At 46.4% G+C, this 13,437-nt stretch overlaps 1 protein-coding gene across 5 annotated transcripts in view; it reads right to left on the bottom strand.

Moving 5' to 3' along the window:
- Nucleotides 1-13,437, bottom strand: part of BACH2 (BTB domain and CNC homolog 2) — a 203,311-nt gene that overhangs the window by 23,501 nt on the left and 166,373 nt on the right. For all 5 annotated transcript variants that reach the window (XM_074581131.1, XM_074581132.1, XM_074581133.1 and 2 more), the window contains one exon: nt 1,934-3,478. In XM_074581131.1, the coding sequence (XP_074437232.1) occupies nt 1,934-3,478 (1,545 nt within the window). The remainder of the gene's footprint in view (nt 1-1,933; nt 3,479-13,437) is intronic.

The following is a 13,437-nucleotide window of genomic DNA, read 5'->3' as shown; positions in this document are numbered from 1 at the left end:
GAGCCAGACACATCTGGCTGCCAGCGGCACACCGAGATGGTCTTCTGTAGCCCACCCGCTCGCTCCTCTCGTGAATGTCCCTCCTCTCATCCATGCTTTCCTGCACACATTCGCACACTTTTTTCGGGAAACCACCGCCAACCCCCTATACTCTTCTCATTTGACTCTTCCGGGCTCATTTCTGCTGCAGCATCTCCACTCAATTAGCCAATTATGACAGCTAATTAGTCATCAAACCTCAAAAGCCTAACCTCCCGCCCTCTTTGCTGCCTCATGCCGTGCATTAGCCCTTGCTGAGCAAGCAGCACATGCGGGTGGAGATCCAATGCTCCCACTCCCTGCTGCTCCCTTCCGTCCCTCATAAAGGCAGGACTTCATCAAGTAACCTTGCCAAGCAGAGTGGTTCTGCTGTAGGGCCTCCGAGTGAGGTCCTAAGCACAGTATCCCAGGCAGCTTTCCAAGGACACTCTTCTCCCTTCTGCATTGTCCCCAGCTCTGGACACGGGGACAAACAAGAACCATCCTCTCGAAAACACAGGTAGAGCTTGACAGGGATTAGGACACCAGAGGCTCCCCAGGTTCTTCAGCTCTTCCTTAGAGCTAAGCAGAAAACCACACAACTAAAGGAATCATCCACTTTTGTCTGGAAGGTATCTTCCAGAGTCTGGGATGTACCCGTGATAAGGACTGAGGGATAAAATAAAGTTCACTCTTCATCCCTAGCCTACAACTAAGCCCAATCTTTTCTGCCCTGGGTGCTCATGGCACGTGAACCCCCCAAACTTGCACTCGCTGCTCCCCACGCTGGAGCACAAGCTCTCAGTGGAGCAGTTCAGTGCTACTAGAGGAGCCAGATACGCAATTTCACCAAGATGATCTCTAAGTCATGCAGTTTCCTAATGAAAACCTAGGAAAACATCTATTTTTTTTTTCACTTTCTGGGCTCCACAATGCTTCTCCATGATTTAGGTCTTCCCTCAAACTAGCGACTTCACACAGTCTATTTGATCACGGTTAGCCAGTTATCACTGCAGCATCTCCAGCTAGCCCATCTCTAGTTTTAAAGTGGGCCCTCTTTCTCCTCCCTCTCACAGGAGAGCTGCACAGCTTGCTCTCCAGTCCCTGACCCCTAACAGTCCTGGAAATTGAAGGGTAACCTCTCTTTGAGACCATTTATGCAACAGCTGCTAGAGCTCGCCACCAAACATAGTGGGGTCACAGGAAGAAAACATCATCTCAGTTGTCACTTAGAGGAGGCAAAACCCATTATCTGCACATGCGAGAGAGAGAGAGAGACACACGCACACGCGCGCGCGCACACACACACACACACACACACACACAGAGAGAGGGAAGATGACTTGAACACCATTGCTGCAGCTAAGGGTGGCCAGCTATGCAACTGTTCAAGTCATTTCACACCTTCTTCTCCTCCCACTCTGTCTGCCTCCCCTGCTCCGGCTGTTAGCGATATGCAGCAAGGGCTCTCGGTTCAGGCTGCCTGACCCTTGGTGCCAGCAAAGGCATGGCTTGAGGGTGCTCAAATACATCATCGGCAACAAGAAGTGGAGCTGGAAACACCTCGGCAAACTAAGGATGAGGAACGGTGCTTTGTGCCGTGGGCGAGGAAGGGAGGAGGCCAGGACACTGCTAGCTGACTCCTGTAAGCACATCGACGCGCTTTCATCATTCAGCAGTTTGCTATTGCCCCATACCCAAATTCTGATAAGCACCAAACACCTTGGAGGTCAAGCAGACCTAGTTACGTGAATTCAACCATGCACAGTCAGCAGATGCGGGAATAAACAGAAGTTACTCTTTGCCTCCATAAACAAAGAAAATACTGGGGAAACGCCAAGTCATTCGAGAGAATCAAGGAGCGATTAATTGGGTCACAATGACTGCAACATATGTACTTATCTTAAATCCCTACCTCATGCCCTCTCTCTTGCACAGGACATGATTCACTGTCTGCTTCTGAGAATGACCCAGACTCATCGCTGGAGTTTGTTCCATAGGATGGCTCACATTTAATCTGCGCTCGGACTGGGTTGTACAATCCATCCCCCACCACACCGGGCTCCTGGTGCTCGGGTGCCAGGAATCGGGGGCCTTGGGAGCAAGGGGAAGAGGAGAGCTCGCAAAGACGCAGACTGCAGGGAGAGCCGCCGCTGCCGTCCTCTGCGTACGAGTAGGAAGAGCATGAGCTGGAGGTCCTGGTTCTGGTTTCCAAAGGAGGAGAGCGAGGGCAAACTTTAATTGGCACCGGACAGCTGGTGTTCGGCCGCATCCTTCCCGGCAAGTGATCAGCTGTCAGTCCGCTGTGCGAATAGGTCTGAGAGCTGGGGAGAGACTGGCTACCGCCAGCCCACAGACCCTTTGGCACAGTCTCAGTGAGGTCTTTGTCCAAGCTGCTCACACCAGAATATGAATGCACCGAAGTGCTTACTTGGTCACAAGCGTTTGAAGAGAATATAACACTCCTCCTGTCCAGTTCCCCTTCTTGCTTACAGAGAGTTTCAAAGCCGGGCCCCCTGAGCGGTGATCCCACTGTGAAGTTGGAAGCATCCTTCTGCATGGCATGGGACTGTCCATAGTTCCCTGTGAAAGGGATGTAATCAGTTTTGTGGTCACCCTGAGTTGTCCCTTTTTCAAAAGGGCATGCTGGACTCCTGCCAAAGTGCTGTTGGGAAGTGCTGGGGAAGCCAACCAAATCTATGCTTTTTGTCCTGTTGAAGAAAGACCGCAAGCAAGAGGGAGAGGACCCACTTTTTGGCCTGTCGACGCAAGTGGGGCTTGGCTGCTTCCTGTCCATTTCAACATCCCCTTCTTTATCCCTGATGTCAGGTTCATCTCCAGACAGGCAAAGTGTGATGCTTTCTTCATCGTTCTCTTCATTCTGAGGCTCGCTTTTTATCTGCCCCATAGCAAGTCCTGATTTGAGGCCATTTCCAGAGCTCTCTTCGCTGAATGTGCTTGCAAAACCTGAGGTACTGATGTGTGATGTGTTGTAGACATTCTTGGTACAAGCAAGCTGGTATTTCTTGTATCTAGGGTACCGTGTTACTGCATCTTTGTCCAAATTGTCCTTGCTATCTCTCAGCATGTCAGAGTCAGGCAGCATCCCCTCGCCTTTGTCTGCTCCAGCAACAGTGGTTTCAAAATTGAAGGGCTCTTGGTGCATCCTCTCTCTTGGGCAAGATATTTTTGACGTCTCCGATTCCATCGTCTCCTCCTCGTCTCCATCCGAGTTCTCCTCATCGTGCATGCGCTGACAGGTGGTATCTTTTTTGCACAGGAACAGGCCATCTTCATTGTTCAGCAGTTGCGTCTGAAGGAAGCTGAAGCAGGAGTCCTCCAGGTTGTGCATGCGCAGGAATTCCGCGCAGTGGATGACCTCCTGGATGTTTTCCCTGCTGAGTAACAGCTTAGCAGTGTAGGCAAACTGTAACAATGGACCAAATCCCCTGACAGTGACCTGCAAAAAAAAAGAAAGAAATTGCCAGCGTTACCATCAGCTCTTGCTATCAACCCAAGTCCTTCATCGTGCAGTTAGATAACCTAACAGATCTAGCATCCAGAAATAAATACTGCTCAGTACCAGTTATTCGTCTATCAGGTCAGCAATGATGCTACATCCAGCAACTAGCGTTGCTCCCTTTATGTTCCTCCTGTACATCATTGTGCAGGTTGAGCTGAGCATTATTTTTCCCAAATTTCCTGAAACCTATGAAGGTATCTTGAAACCTCTGCTGAAAGAAAAGACTGAAAAACCAGACTGGTATGGATGCTGCGAATTCTTGGATGGATCTTATTTTAACTGCGACGCAGCCCACCACCCCGAAAGTACCAATTCAAATTTGATTCCTCTGCCCCAATGGAAGCTCTGGTGAACAGTGGTTTCAAGCTTAAGATACCTTAAATATGAAAAGTGTTTTGGGAAGGAAACATTTAATATCATAGAAAAATTCAACAGAAAGTATCTTTCTGCCTCTTTCAAGAGCAAACTGGTTCCTTTTTTATTCTCATATTTTTGCAAGCCGTTGCTGAATAAATAATAGGTAATTAACGACTGCACAGGTCTTTTCTCCATCCCATGAAGATTATTCTCCTAATATTGTTCCTGATTTTTGTGAATCTAAGGTACAGCTAACAGAAAAGAAATCCCTATTCATAGTTCAAGTGATACAAATCACTCCAAGTCCCACCTCAGTACGTAATTTTCCACCATTTTCTTCATAGAAAGAGTAACAACTGTTTCCAGGAGAGTGACCTCCAAAGAACTGTTCCAGGACTGAGTTATGCACCACTACTTGTCCATCATACCACCTATGCTATATTTTACAGTTGCATATCATATATTAAAAAATACACACTTCCTCTCCCACAATTTTTTACAGTGGTATCTTCACATACAACTATCAAATAACTTGTTAAGCCACATGGTAAACGATATGTATTGTCTATTTTTTGACCAAAAATGCACTAGCACTAATGTCTGTTGCATTTCCTCCCTGCAATGGGCAGGCAACAAAGGTATTGGAAAAACTCTATTCCTTATGAAGCAGTGAGGGGCTGATTCCAAACCAGGGCTCACCATCAAGGATAAAGGTTTCTCCACAAGAAGCAGATTCAGTGGTTTGGCCACTAAGTTGAGACTCGGGAGACCACAACTCAATTGCCTGCTGCACCAAACACCTTCTACATGACCCTGGCAAGTCACTTCAGTCTCAATTCACCGAGACACCTTTTCGCCTTGCTTGCAAGTGGCATACACAAATCTGAGTTCCCTGTGCTTTGCATACCAAGGAAAATCATCTAGATGGGATTCAGAGCACCCAAACACCTGCACACCTCTGTGAGGTTGGGATGCACAGTCTGCAATGTCCTTCTGGCTGTAGGCGTCTCTGGTAGGTATTCCCAGCTCAGTTTCTTCTTTAAAAACAAACAAGAAGAGGAAGGACTGCTGTCCCCTTTTGGTAAAATGTCCTAAAGATCAGAAGAGGGACCTAGAAAGTAGAAGACCAGATCCCTTCCCCAGGCTGTGGGGATTCAAACTCACATTTCCCAGCTTCTCAGAAGTATATCCTATCCAGTAGATATGGGATACCTTGACGGTGAGCTGCTTTTCCCTGTCCTTCCAATTGAATTAATGCCACAGAGCAAGAAGCTGCTCAAGAGGTCGGTGAGACATCAGGCCATGAATTTGTGATGGTCTTATTCATGATTAGCATAAATCTGAGTGAATAATTTGGCTCATTCCAATGAAAAGCCTCTAAATTCCCCACACTGCCTCAGGACCAGTGGCAGAGCTCACAGGTTTTTATGGAAAATCATGACTTCCAGAAACAAGCCTTTGTTATTCATAGATCTGCACTTGTAATGCTGGATTATGAAGATACCACAACCAGTGCAGACTTCGATGGAGAGAAAAATATTTTAAAACACCTCTAAAATTGCTCCTAATAGCTTTTCCATACATAATATTACTGCTGTATCTGCTATTTTAAGAAACAGTGCATTTTTCATGCACGTACTTACACACTTGCACATTCCTGCTTTACAATACGCCTCTGGTACAGAATTGCCTAGATTTACAGCTGGCTATTAAACCGATCTCTGCTTTATCAGTGTTGCACTTTCTGCCTATTTGTTAGATTATCAGCTCACTAAAGGCCTATCTGCATTTTATCTATGCCAGCATGATTAACAAAATTGCTCCAGAACTTAATGAGCTACTCGCAGGCCGATGTTTCTCTTTGATAAGATCTTCAATGTGGGGGCGTACATATTCCTACACATCTTGCAAGCTCCACAGCAGCGCAGGTCTGTAGGAGCAGCCATAAATACCGTTTGGGCTTTTTGAGTCCCTTGTGATGAAGAGGGACTCCCGAGCACAAATCCTGGCAGTTGTGTCACTTGGCCACTAGGTGGAATGACTGGAAAGCAAATTAAAATAATTTCCTGTGCTGGGCCAGGGTTTCACCTGCCCGTCCGCCGCCCCAGCGCAGGCACGCTGCAGAGCCTTGGGCTGACTCATTCCAGCCCACAGCAAGGCTGTCTCCCACGCTGACTCAGGTTTTCGCTCCCAATAAACCCCTGTGATAACAGACAGCAAGCAAGACAGCTGTTACAGCTGTTCTGTGCTGGATGTATCGGAAGCAGAGCCCGAGACTGTGCTGTGGGCTCCTCACGATGCCCAGCAGATGCCTTAAGTGAAGGATGATGAAAACGCTGGTTGAACCTGTGCCTTGGCTTCGTCACAAGATCTTACCTGGTGACACAACTTTCCTCGCTCTCACAATCTTCACATTCAGAGGGGGAAAGTTTCTTTTCAAGCACCCGGCACTTGTCATTGCCCTCCAGGAGGAATCTCTCAAATGCAAATGCTTGAAACTGCACAAACAATAACTTTGGTAACAAATGGATGCAAAGCTTGCCGCCACGTGTGAAAGCCAGCGCAATCTCTGTCGCCTGAAGTTCTCTAAATACTGATTCGGCTCCCATGGTGGGTCTCCTGCCTCAGCCCCACCAGCTTTGGGACAGCCCGCGTCTGATGCCTTCTGGCAGGAAGGCTGGAATCGAGGCGCTGGAGCATGGCTACGAGCACCCCACGTTGGGAAAGAAAAGGCTTCGAAGCTGCGTGTATTACCATCACACACACATTTCTGTAGGAAGAGGTAAGAACAGTCTTTTGAAATGATTTGACCTGACCGATGCGTCCCCGTGAAAACAGTTAGTGAAACCAAGTTGATCTGTCTTGTAGAAGGAAACAGATCATTTCTCTGATATAACAGTCTCCGTTTACATATGAGAGACACCTTTGCTGGATGGGTAAAACACATGCCAGCAACAATCTCAGTTTATTTCCCCCCGCTACTGTAAATAAGATGCCATATGTCCAAGATTTGTTTGCTTTCAGACCTTATTTTCCATATAAATTAATGTTTAAGTAGGCAGGTCAATTTGTGGGAACCTCCACGGGGCACCTTGTCCAAGCTTATATGCCAAGTCAGCGCTTCCTTGCCCTCCAATCATTTGCCTTATTCCAATTTCTACCCATTTCTATTGTTTAAATCGAATTGACTGGCTACAACAAAACCAGGCAGAGAAAAGGTAAAACGTACATGCAAAACAACCATGCCCGCACAGACAAGAAGAGCAAAGCAAAGATCTCAGCTTCTCGGAGGCTTGCTTTGCCTTATCTTTTAAGGCAGGCCAGAAGAGGACTTCTCTTGTGTACTTGAAATATGCTGAACACCCCGCCACGTCTAAGGAGGAATCATTTTGTTTCCTCTCGTTCCTGTCCCCAGCTGGTCTTGCATGCATTAAAACCCTTCTGCACAGCTAGTGCACAGAGGACACGGGTACTGCAGCCCTACCTAAGCCATCTGGCACATCTTCTTGCTCTACAGCAATTCGAGAGATCAAGCGTCAGGGGTCCATGTGCAGCTCCTGCCCCTGCTGCGCTGCCACAGGTACACCATGCTGAGCATGTGGTATGGAGGTCTACCTCAATTCAGATTGTGGTGATAACAAGCCTGACCACCGCTAAGATGAAAGAAAGTTCTCCAGCCCTTTATCTGCTGCTTGTCTTTCAGATTGAGCTAGTCGAGCCTGGGGGTGTGTTTCCTATGCCCATTCCCTCATGAGTTTATGATACCGAGGAACGGTCTGGAAATAATGCAGTGATATAATCACCGTCAAGAGAGTTGTTAATCAGCATTAGCCATATTGAATTTACTGGCAAAATACAGACAGCAGCCCTGCAGAAAATAAGCATGTGAAATCTATTTTAGTTTAGTCCGACACTGCTTTTCTCCTTACTGAGTCCTGTGGAGTGCGATGCTCTGGTTAGTTTTAATTGATTTAAGTGACCAGACTTCCACTACTTCCTTTGGAAGATCATTGCCAGACTCTACTTAAAACCTCCCTGTAAGGAAATCTTCCTTCCCTTATTTTCCTCCATCACCTCTCATTATATTTCCTCGATACATTCCGGGTAATGCTTCTTCCTTCTGGAGAAAGAGTTGTATCATTGTTAGACTCTCTACCTTCCCTTCTTCTTTGGTTGGTATTATATCATTAGTGAAAAACTGGCTAATTCAAGGAAAACAATATTGATCACGAGAGAATAAGAAGGTGAGACGAGAGTCAGCAATGAGAAATGCTAGTACAGAAGGCAGCATTACAGATGCAAATATAGAGTGTTTTTAGCACAGCATTTTTCTACTACTGGGCATGCACTATTCTAAAATCAGGAGGAGGGTTAGCTCGCTTCCACATTGGAACATCGCATTTTCGTAAAGGGCTTCTAAGGCAGGAATTCTGTTTTCAATGTAGTTTTACGCACACCCACAGGCGCCACGGGAGATAGAGCACTGCGGGTGAACTCTCTCTGCCTCCCTGTTGTATCAGGTCTCCTCCGTGACGGCCGATCAAGCATGCCGTGGAGGCCTCCGCGTTGTTTTGAACACACGGGACGTGGCCTCGGAGCAACTGCAGAGGTCTGACATTTCTGTGGATGGGCTGGACTCGCTGTGTGCTGCAGAGTTCATCAGTACATGCTCATTAACTGGCTGCCCAGACTTCCAGATGTCTCAAAATCCCAGACAAATAGACAAAATCCTCCAATTCTGCACAGACAGTATTTCTTATGGGGGGAAAAAAAGGTTATTTCCAAGGGAAACATAGAGGTCTGGTAACCCTGCTCCAAATGGCATCTGTATGAAAAGCTGCATCTGGAGCGGGGAAGGTCAACCCCTGCAAAATGCCAGCAAATCTGAGTTCAATTTAAAGAGGGGAAAAGTGATTAAGGGCACGGAAAGATCGCTGTAAACATGTAGGAATGTAAAACTTGGCAAGGCAGTATCTAAAATGGAGCAAGAGAATGTTTACAGTAATCTGATGCATACTAACATCAAGAACAGAGAAGAATTGTCTAGTTTGCTATGGGGTGCTATTGCCGACGGCAGCGAGAAGGAGCTGAAGAAATGAAAACCGTAGGGATTTTTTTCCTGCCTCTCAACCTAACAGTGAATTCAGTGCCATCTTGGAAGGCTTTCCAGGGAAGGTGATGGATACTTTATGGCTGAGTATTGCAAAGCAAAACTAACAAAGCACAACCTTGTTCTGGCAAGGTGGGCTTTGATAATTTGGTAGGCTTTTCCAGCCCTAATTTCCATGTTAAAGAGGGCACAGTGCACATGATCTTCTAGAAAACAGCATCAAAGTTCAACAGCAAATGTACATGCAATCACTCCTTTTCAAATAAAGAGTACCCAGGGCATATTCAAAGACCAGGCTCTTTGGTGGTGGCGTGGGAGGGCTGAGCCCCCTCCTCCCCTCCTGGGATACAATGAGATTTGCAGAACGTTAGTTGCTAAATCCCACCAAATTGGGGGTAAATTAGATGGTCAGACCTTCAGACGCACTGAGAAGGCAGAAGTCCTGACCAAACAGCACGGGCGCACATTATTATCTTTATGCATTTGAGTAGTCTTGTTGAAATCAATAGGAGTACTGAAGGGTTTTCTGTGAAGCATGCAAGCTGCTTGTTGGATTATGGATTATATTTTTATTATTTTGATTTTCAGGTTAAATTCATCACCGGGCACGTAAAACCAGTTAGAAACCCCTCATCTCCAATCTCCAAACATCGATTTAATTATTAAGCCATTTTGTGGGGAAGGAAGAAAGGAAAATTGAATCAAACCTCACAAGCTGAATATCAAATCCTAAAATAAATATTACTTTAAAACAATTGTATAGAAACATAGAACTGTTGTTCCATGCTGCGACTGTTTCTTGCAGAACCCAAAATCAACCCATTATTCGCATACTGTTTTGTAGCAGGCCTACTGTGGTACCCATTTTGTTAACATTTTGGTGTTGCTATCACAGTCTAAAGGCATGTGTGGAGACCTTTTAAATCCGCCTCATCCCTGAAGTCTGCCTAATAAACCCAAGACTGTAGCAAACAAACTCCTAACTTCTCACTCGGCCAGCGCGTTCCTAACACTACAACTTATATAAGCAAACACATGCTAGAAATAGGAGATAAGATTAGTGACAGTTAACTGCTGCTATTTTTTTTCCGCAGCCTGAAGAAGGTCTTTGGGATTAAATATTAACTCTAATCTTATTTGCTAAAATTAGCGCACACTGTATTCTTTTTCTTTTACAGCCAATTGCAAGTATAGCGCCGAAGTTATTTTCAGAGTGTAATCTGATAACCAAAATCAGTCACCAAAGCTGTTATTCCATTAAGAGTTAAGAGACTTCCTGGTTATTTACTTGGTTATTTTTACTTGGGATAGTGGAGCCTGGCAGATCCTGTTTTTCCTAGCTTGAGCTTATTTGGTTTCGGAAAACTCTCTGAAAGATTTTACTATATTACCAGGTTCAAATGGGTCAGTCGCATGTGCAAAATCAACGGCACTAGACATCCCTGTTTCTCTCTCCGTATGCAAAAAGTAAGCCTGCACACAGTCAGTTTTGAAACCGTGATCCTTTTACATAGGCTGGGAACACACAAGAGGCAGGAAAAAGCCCAAAGAAGAGACGATAAACAGCAGAGTACTTTCATAAGCCAATGCCACGGCAGTATTTTACTGCATTTTCCCCCTCTTTAATTTAACAGCGTTTAAATGTTCTCTCACCAGCAGCTTACAGATGTATTTCCCCTATCTGCTCGTAAAGCCATGGAGCTGCTAAAATGAGTAATCGCTCTTTAAAATCCAACTTGGGCAAGAAGCATCAGATGCAGGTATTTGTATTATCCGGGCTTTTAAAGAAGCAAGTTGCTGATGGAGAAGACTGATGAGGAGTGGCTTTTGTTTTCACTCTAAAATTACTTTTTTTCATTAAGCGGATGCCCTGCTGGCCCCAGTTTTACGTTCTGCCACTTCAGGTAGGGTGTACAGATTTGGGCAGAAGAGTGACCTGGAGTCCAAGCGACAGTCTGGCATCTCCCACATCGCATCACATCACATCACATCACGTCACGTCGCAGGGGTGGGAGGCCACCACACAACCACTGCAAAAGACACCCCTGGGCACAAACGCATATAGGGGGAGGGAGAACCCGGACACGCAACTCCTTTCTTTGAGAGGCTGATTTACCTAATTTTTTTAAATTTTTTTAATTTTTTTTTTTTTTATCAAAAAGTCCCACTGAAAAAGTTTCCACCTGCAAAGCCACACCAATGCCAGGCTAAGAAGCATCCCGATATCTTTCCAGTGCATCCTCCACAACAGCCTCTTGAGGGATCAGGCTGAGAGCTTCAAGGACTTGCTTAACTCCCTTTAATGGTACTTCTACAAAAGATGCCACATCGGAGGTGCTCGTCCAACTTCCAATTTTGTGTTTTCGGAACAAAAAAAGCACAGGTGCATCCCCCTCCGCCCTCCCCTTTGAAGCTCCAGCTTTCAGCCAGACGATGAATTTACACTAGAAGCCCTGACTGCCTATCTGAGAGTAGTTACAAATCGAACGAGGGAATCAGATGACTTCAAAGGGCCTCCTCCCTCCTTGTTTGAAAGGGAAGGAGAGACCAACATCCCTCAGTGCCCGCAGAGCATCACGATGCTCCCGGGCGGCAGGTGCGACCGCAGAAGGCGAGACCGGGGGGAAGGAGAGGTCATTCGCGCTAGAACCACCTCGAGGACAGGGAGCAATCATTGCAAACCGCGTCCATCACCCCGTGAGAAGTGCGTCAGCGCTGACGGCAGGGCAAGTGGCTCGGAATTGATCATTAAGCGCAAAGATGGCGTAAACAGCCAGCGGATCGATGCCCGCTTTATTGGTTATGTCAGCGTTCCACCGCACATGACTTAGGGGGGAGCGCAAGAGTTAAGGCACCTGCATACTTGGGGTTTTTCCAAATCAAAATCACCATGGTAACAGCCCCAACTTTGACATTTTCTCAAAAATCCTGGCCCCTAAGCCTGGGGACAATACTGTCAGATGAACCAAATGGAGAGACAGAATCAGAAGATGTACAAGAAATAAAAAAAAATGTAAATTCAGAGTAATAAAAGTAAAAATAATCTCTGATCCAACTACAATGCTTATTTTAATCCACAGCTTCAAGTTTTATGTCATCTCAGAGTTATTGAAGGCCAACTGAAACTCTTTTGACCTTTCAAAAGTGAGATTGGTTTCAAATCAGAACGAAGAATTTACTTTCGGAAATCCTGACAGTATCCCTGGGCGCTTTCAGCGCCCTTCCCAGCCCTGCAAATTTTAAGGGGAAATTAATTTGCTGAATTTGCCACAACTTTCAGAAAATACACCGTTCATTGAGAAGGAAGGTAGAAATCACCAACTCAATACTTTGCTGCTGACGCATTTCAGCGCAGGAAACAGGAGGCATCTTTTCCAAACACAGAGGAATAGACTTGCAAAACTGCAAGGCTCTAGGACTGGAAGATCCAGTGCTTTTCCATAGCTGGGACGCACCGCTCGATCACATCCTCTCCAACCATCGGTCTCGGGCAGACGTCCCCTGGCACAGCTCCTTAGGCAGCTCTTTGCTTCACCATCTGCAGTGGTTTTGCTGAGAGGAAGGGGACATTAGCCCACATGGCTGCTCCTCCGGGCCACAGCTCGGCACGAGAAGCTCAGTAGCCACGGGAGGCAGGGCTGCAGGTGGGACAGCTGTGCTGGCACCGGGACGTGCCGCCCTCTGCCACCCAAAACAGCTCTTGGGCTGGAGGGGGAAGCCTTGTACACTCCTGCAAGCAAACCTGCCGTGTGATACCTGTCAGAGCCCTTATTTTAAAATCTCCCTCGGCAACTTGTATTGAAGGCAAACGCCAGTTTATTAAACCATAAAGAGAATACCGTCTGTAATACTATGCATCAAACTGGAGGAATGACAGCTGAATCATAGAATCATTTAGGTTGGAAAAGACCCTTGGGATCATCGAGTCCAACCATCAACCCCACTCTACAAAGTTCTCCCTTACACCATATCCCCCAACACCACATCTAAATGGCTCTTAAACACATCCAGGGATGGGGACTCCACCACCACCTCCCTGGGCAGCCTGTTCCAGTGTCTGACCACTCTTTCTGTGAAGAATTTTTTCCTAATGTCCAGCCTAAACCTACCCTGCTGCAGCTTGAAGCCATTCTCTCTTGTTCTATTGCTAATCACCTGTGAGAAGAGACCAGCACCAACCTCTCCACAATGTCCTTTCAAGTAGTTGTAGAGAGTGATGAGGTCTCCCCTCAGCTTCCTCTTCCTCAAACTAAACAGTCCCAGCTCCTTCAATCGCTCCTCATAAGATTTATTCTCCAGGCCCTCCACCAGCTTCGTTGCCCTCCTCTGCACTCGCTTCAGCACCTCCATATCTCTCTCGTAGTGAGGTGCCCAGAACTGGACACAAACTGAAGCGCCACTGTTTGGAGAAAACACCTTAATGAACTTA

Source organism: Larus michahellis, chromosome 3 (genome assembly GCF_964199755.1).
Source record: "Larus michahellis chromosome 3, bLarMic1.1, whole genome shotgun sequence".
Lineage (NCBI taxonomy): Eukaryota > Metazoa > Chordata > Aves > Charadriiformes > Laridae > Larus > Larus michahellis.
The sequence above is the reverse complement of the archived record's forward strand: the minus strand, read 5'-3'. Positions and strand labels throughout refer to the sequence as shown.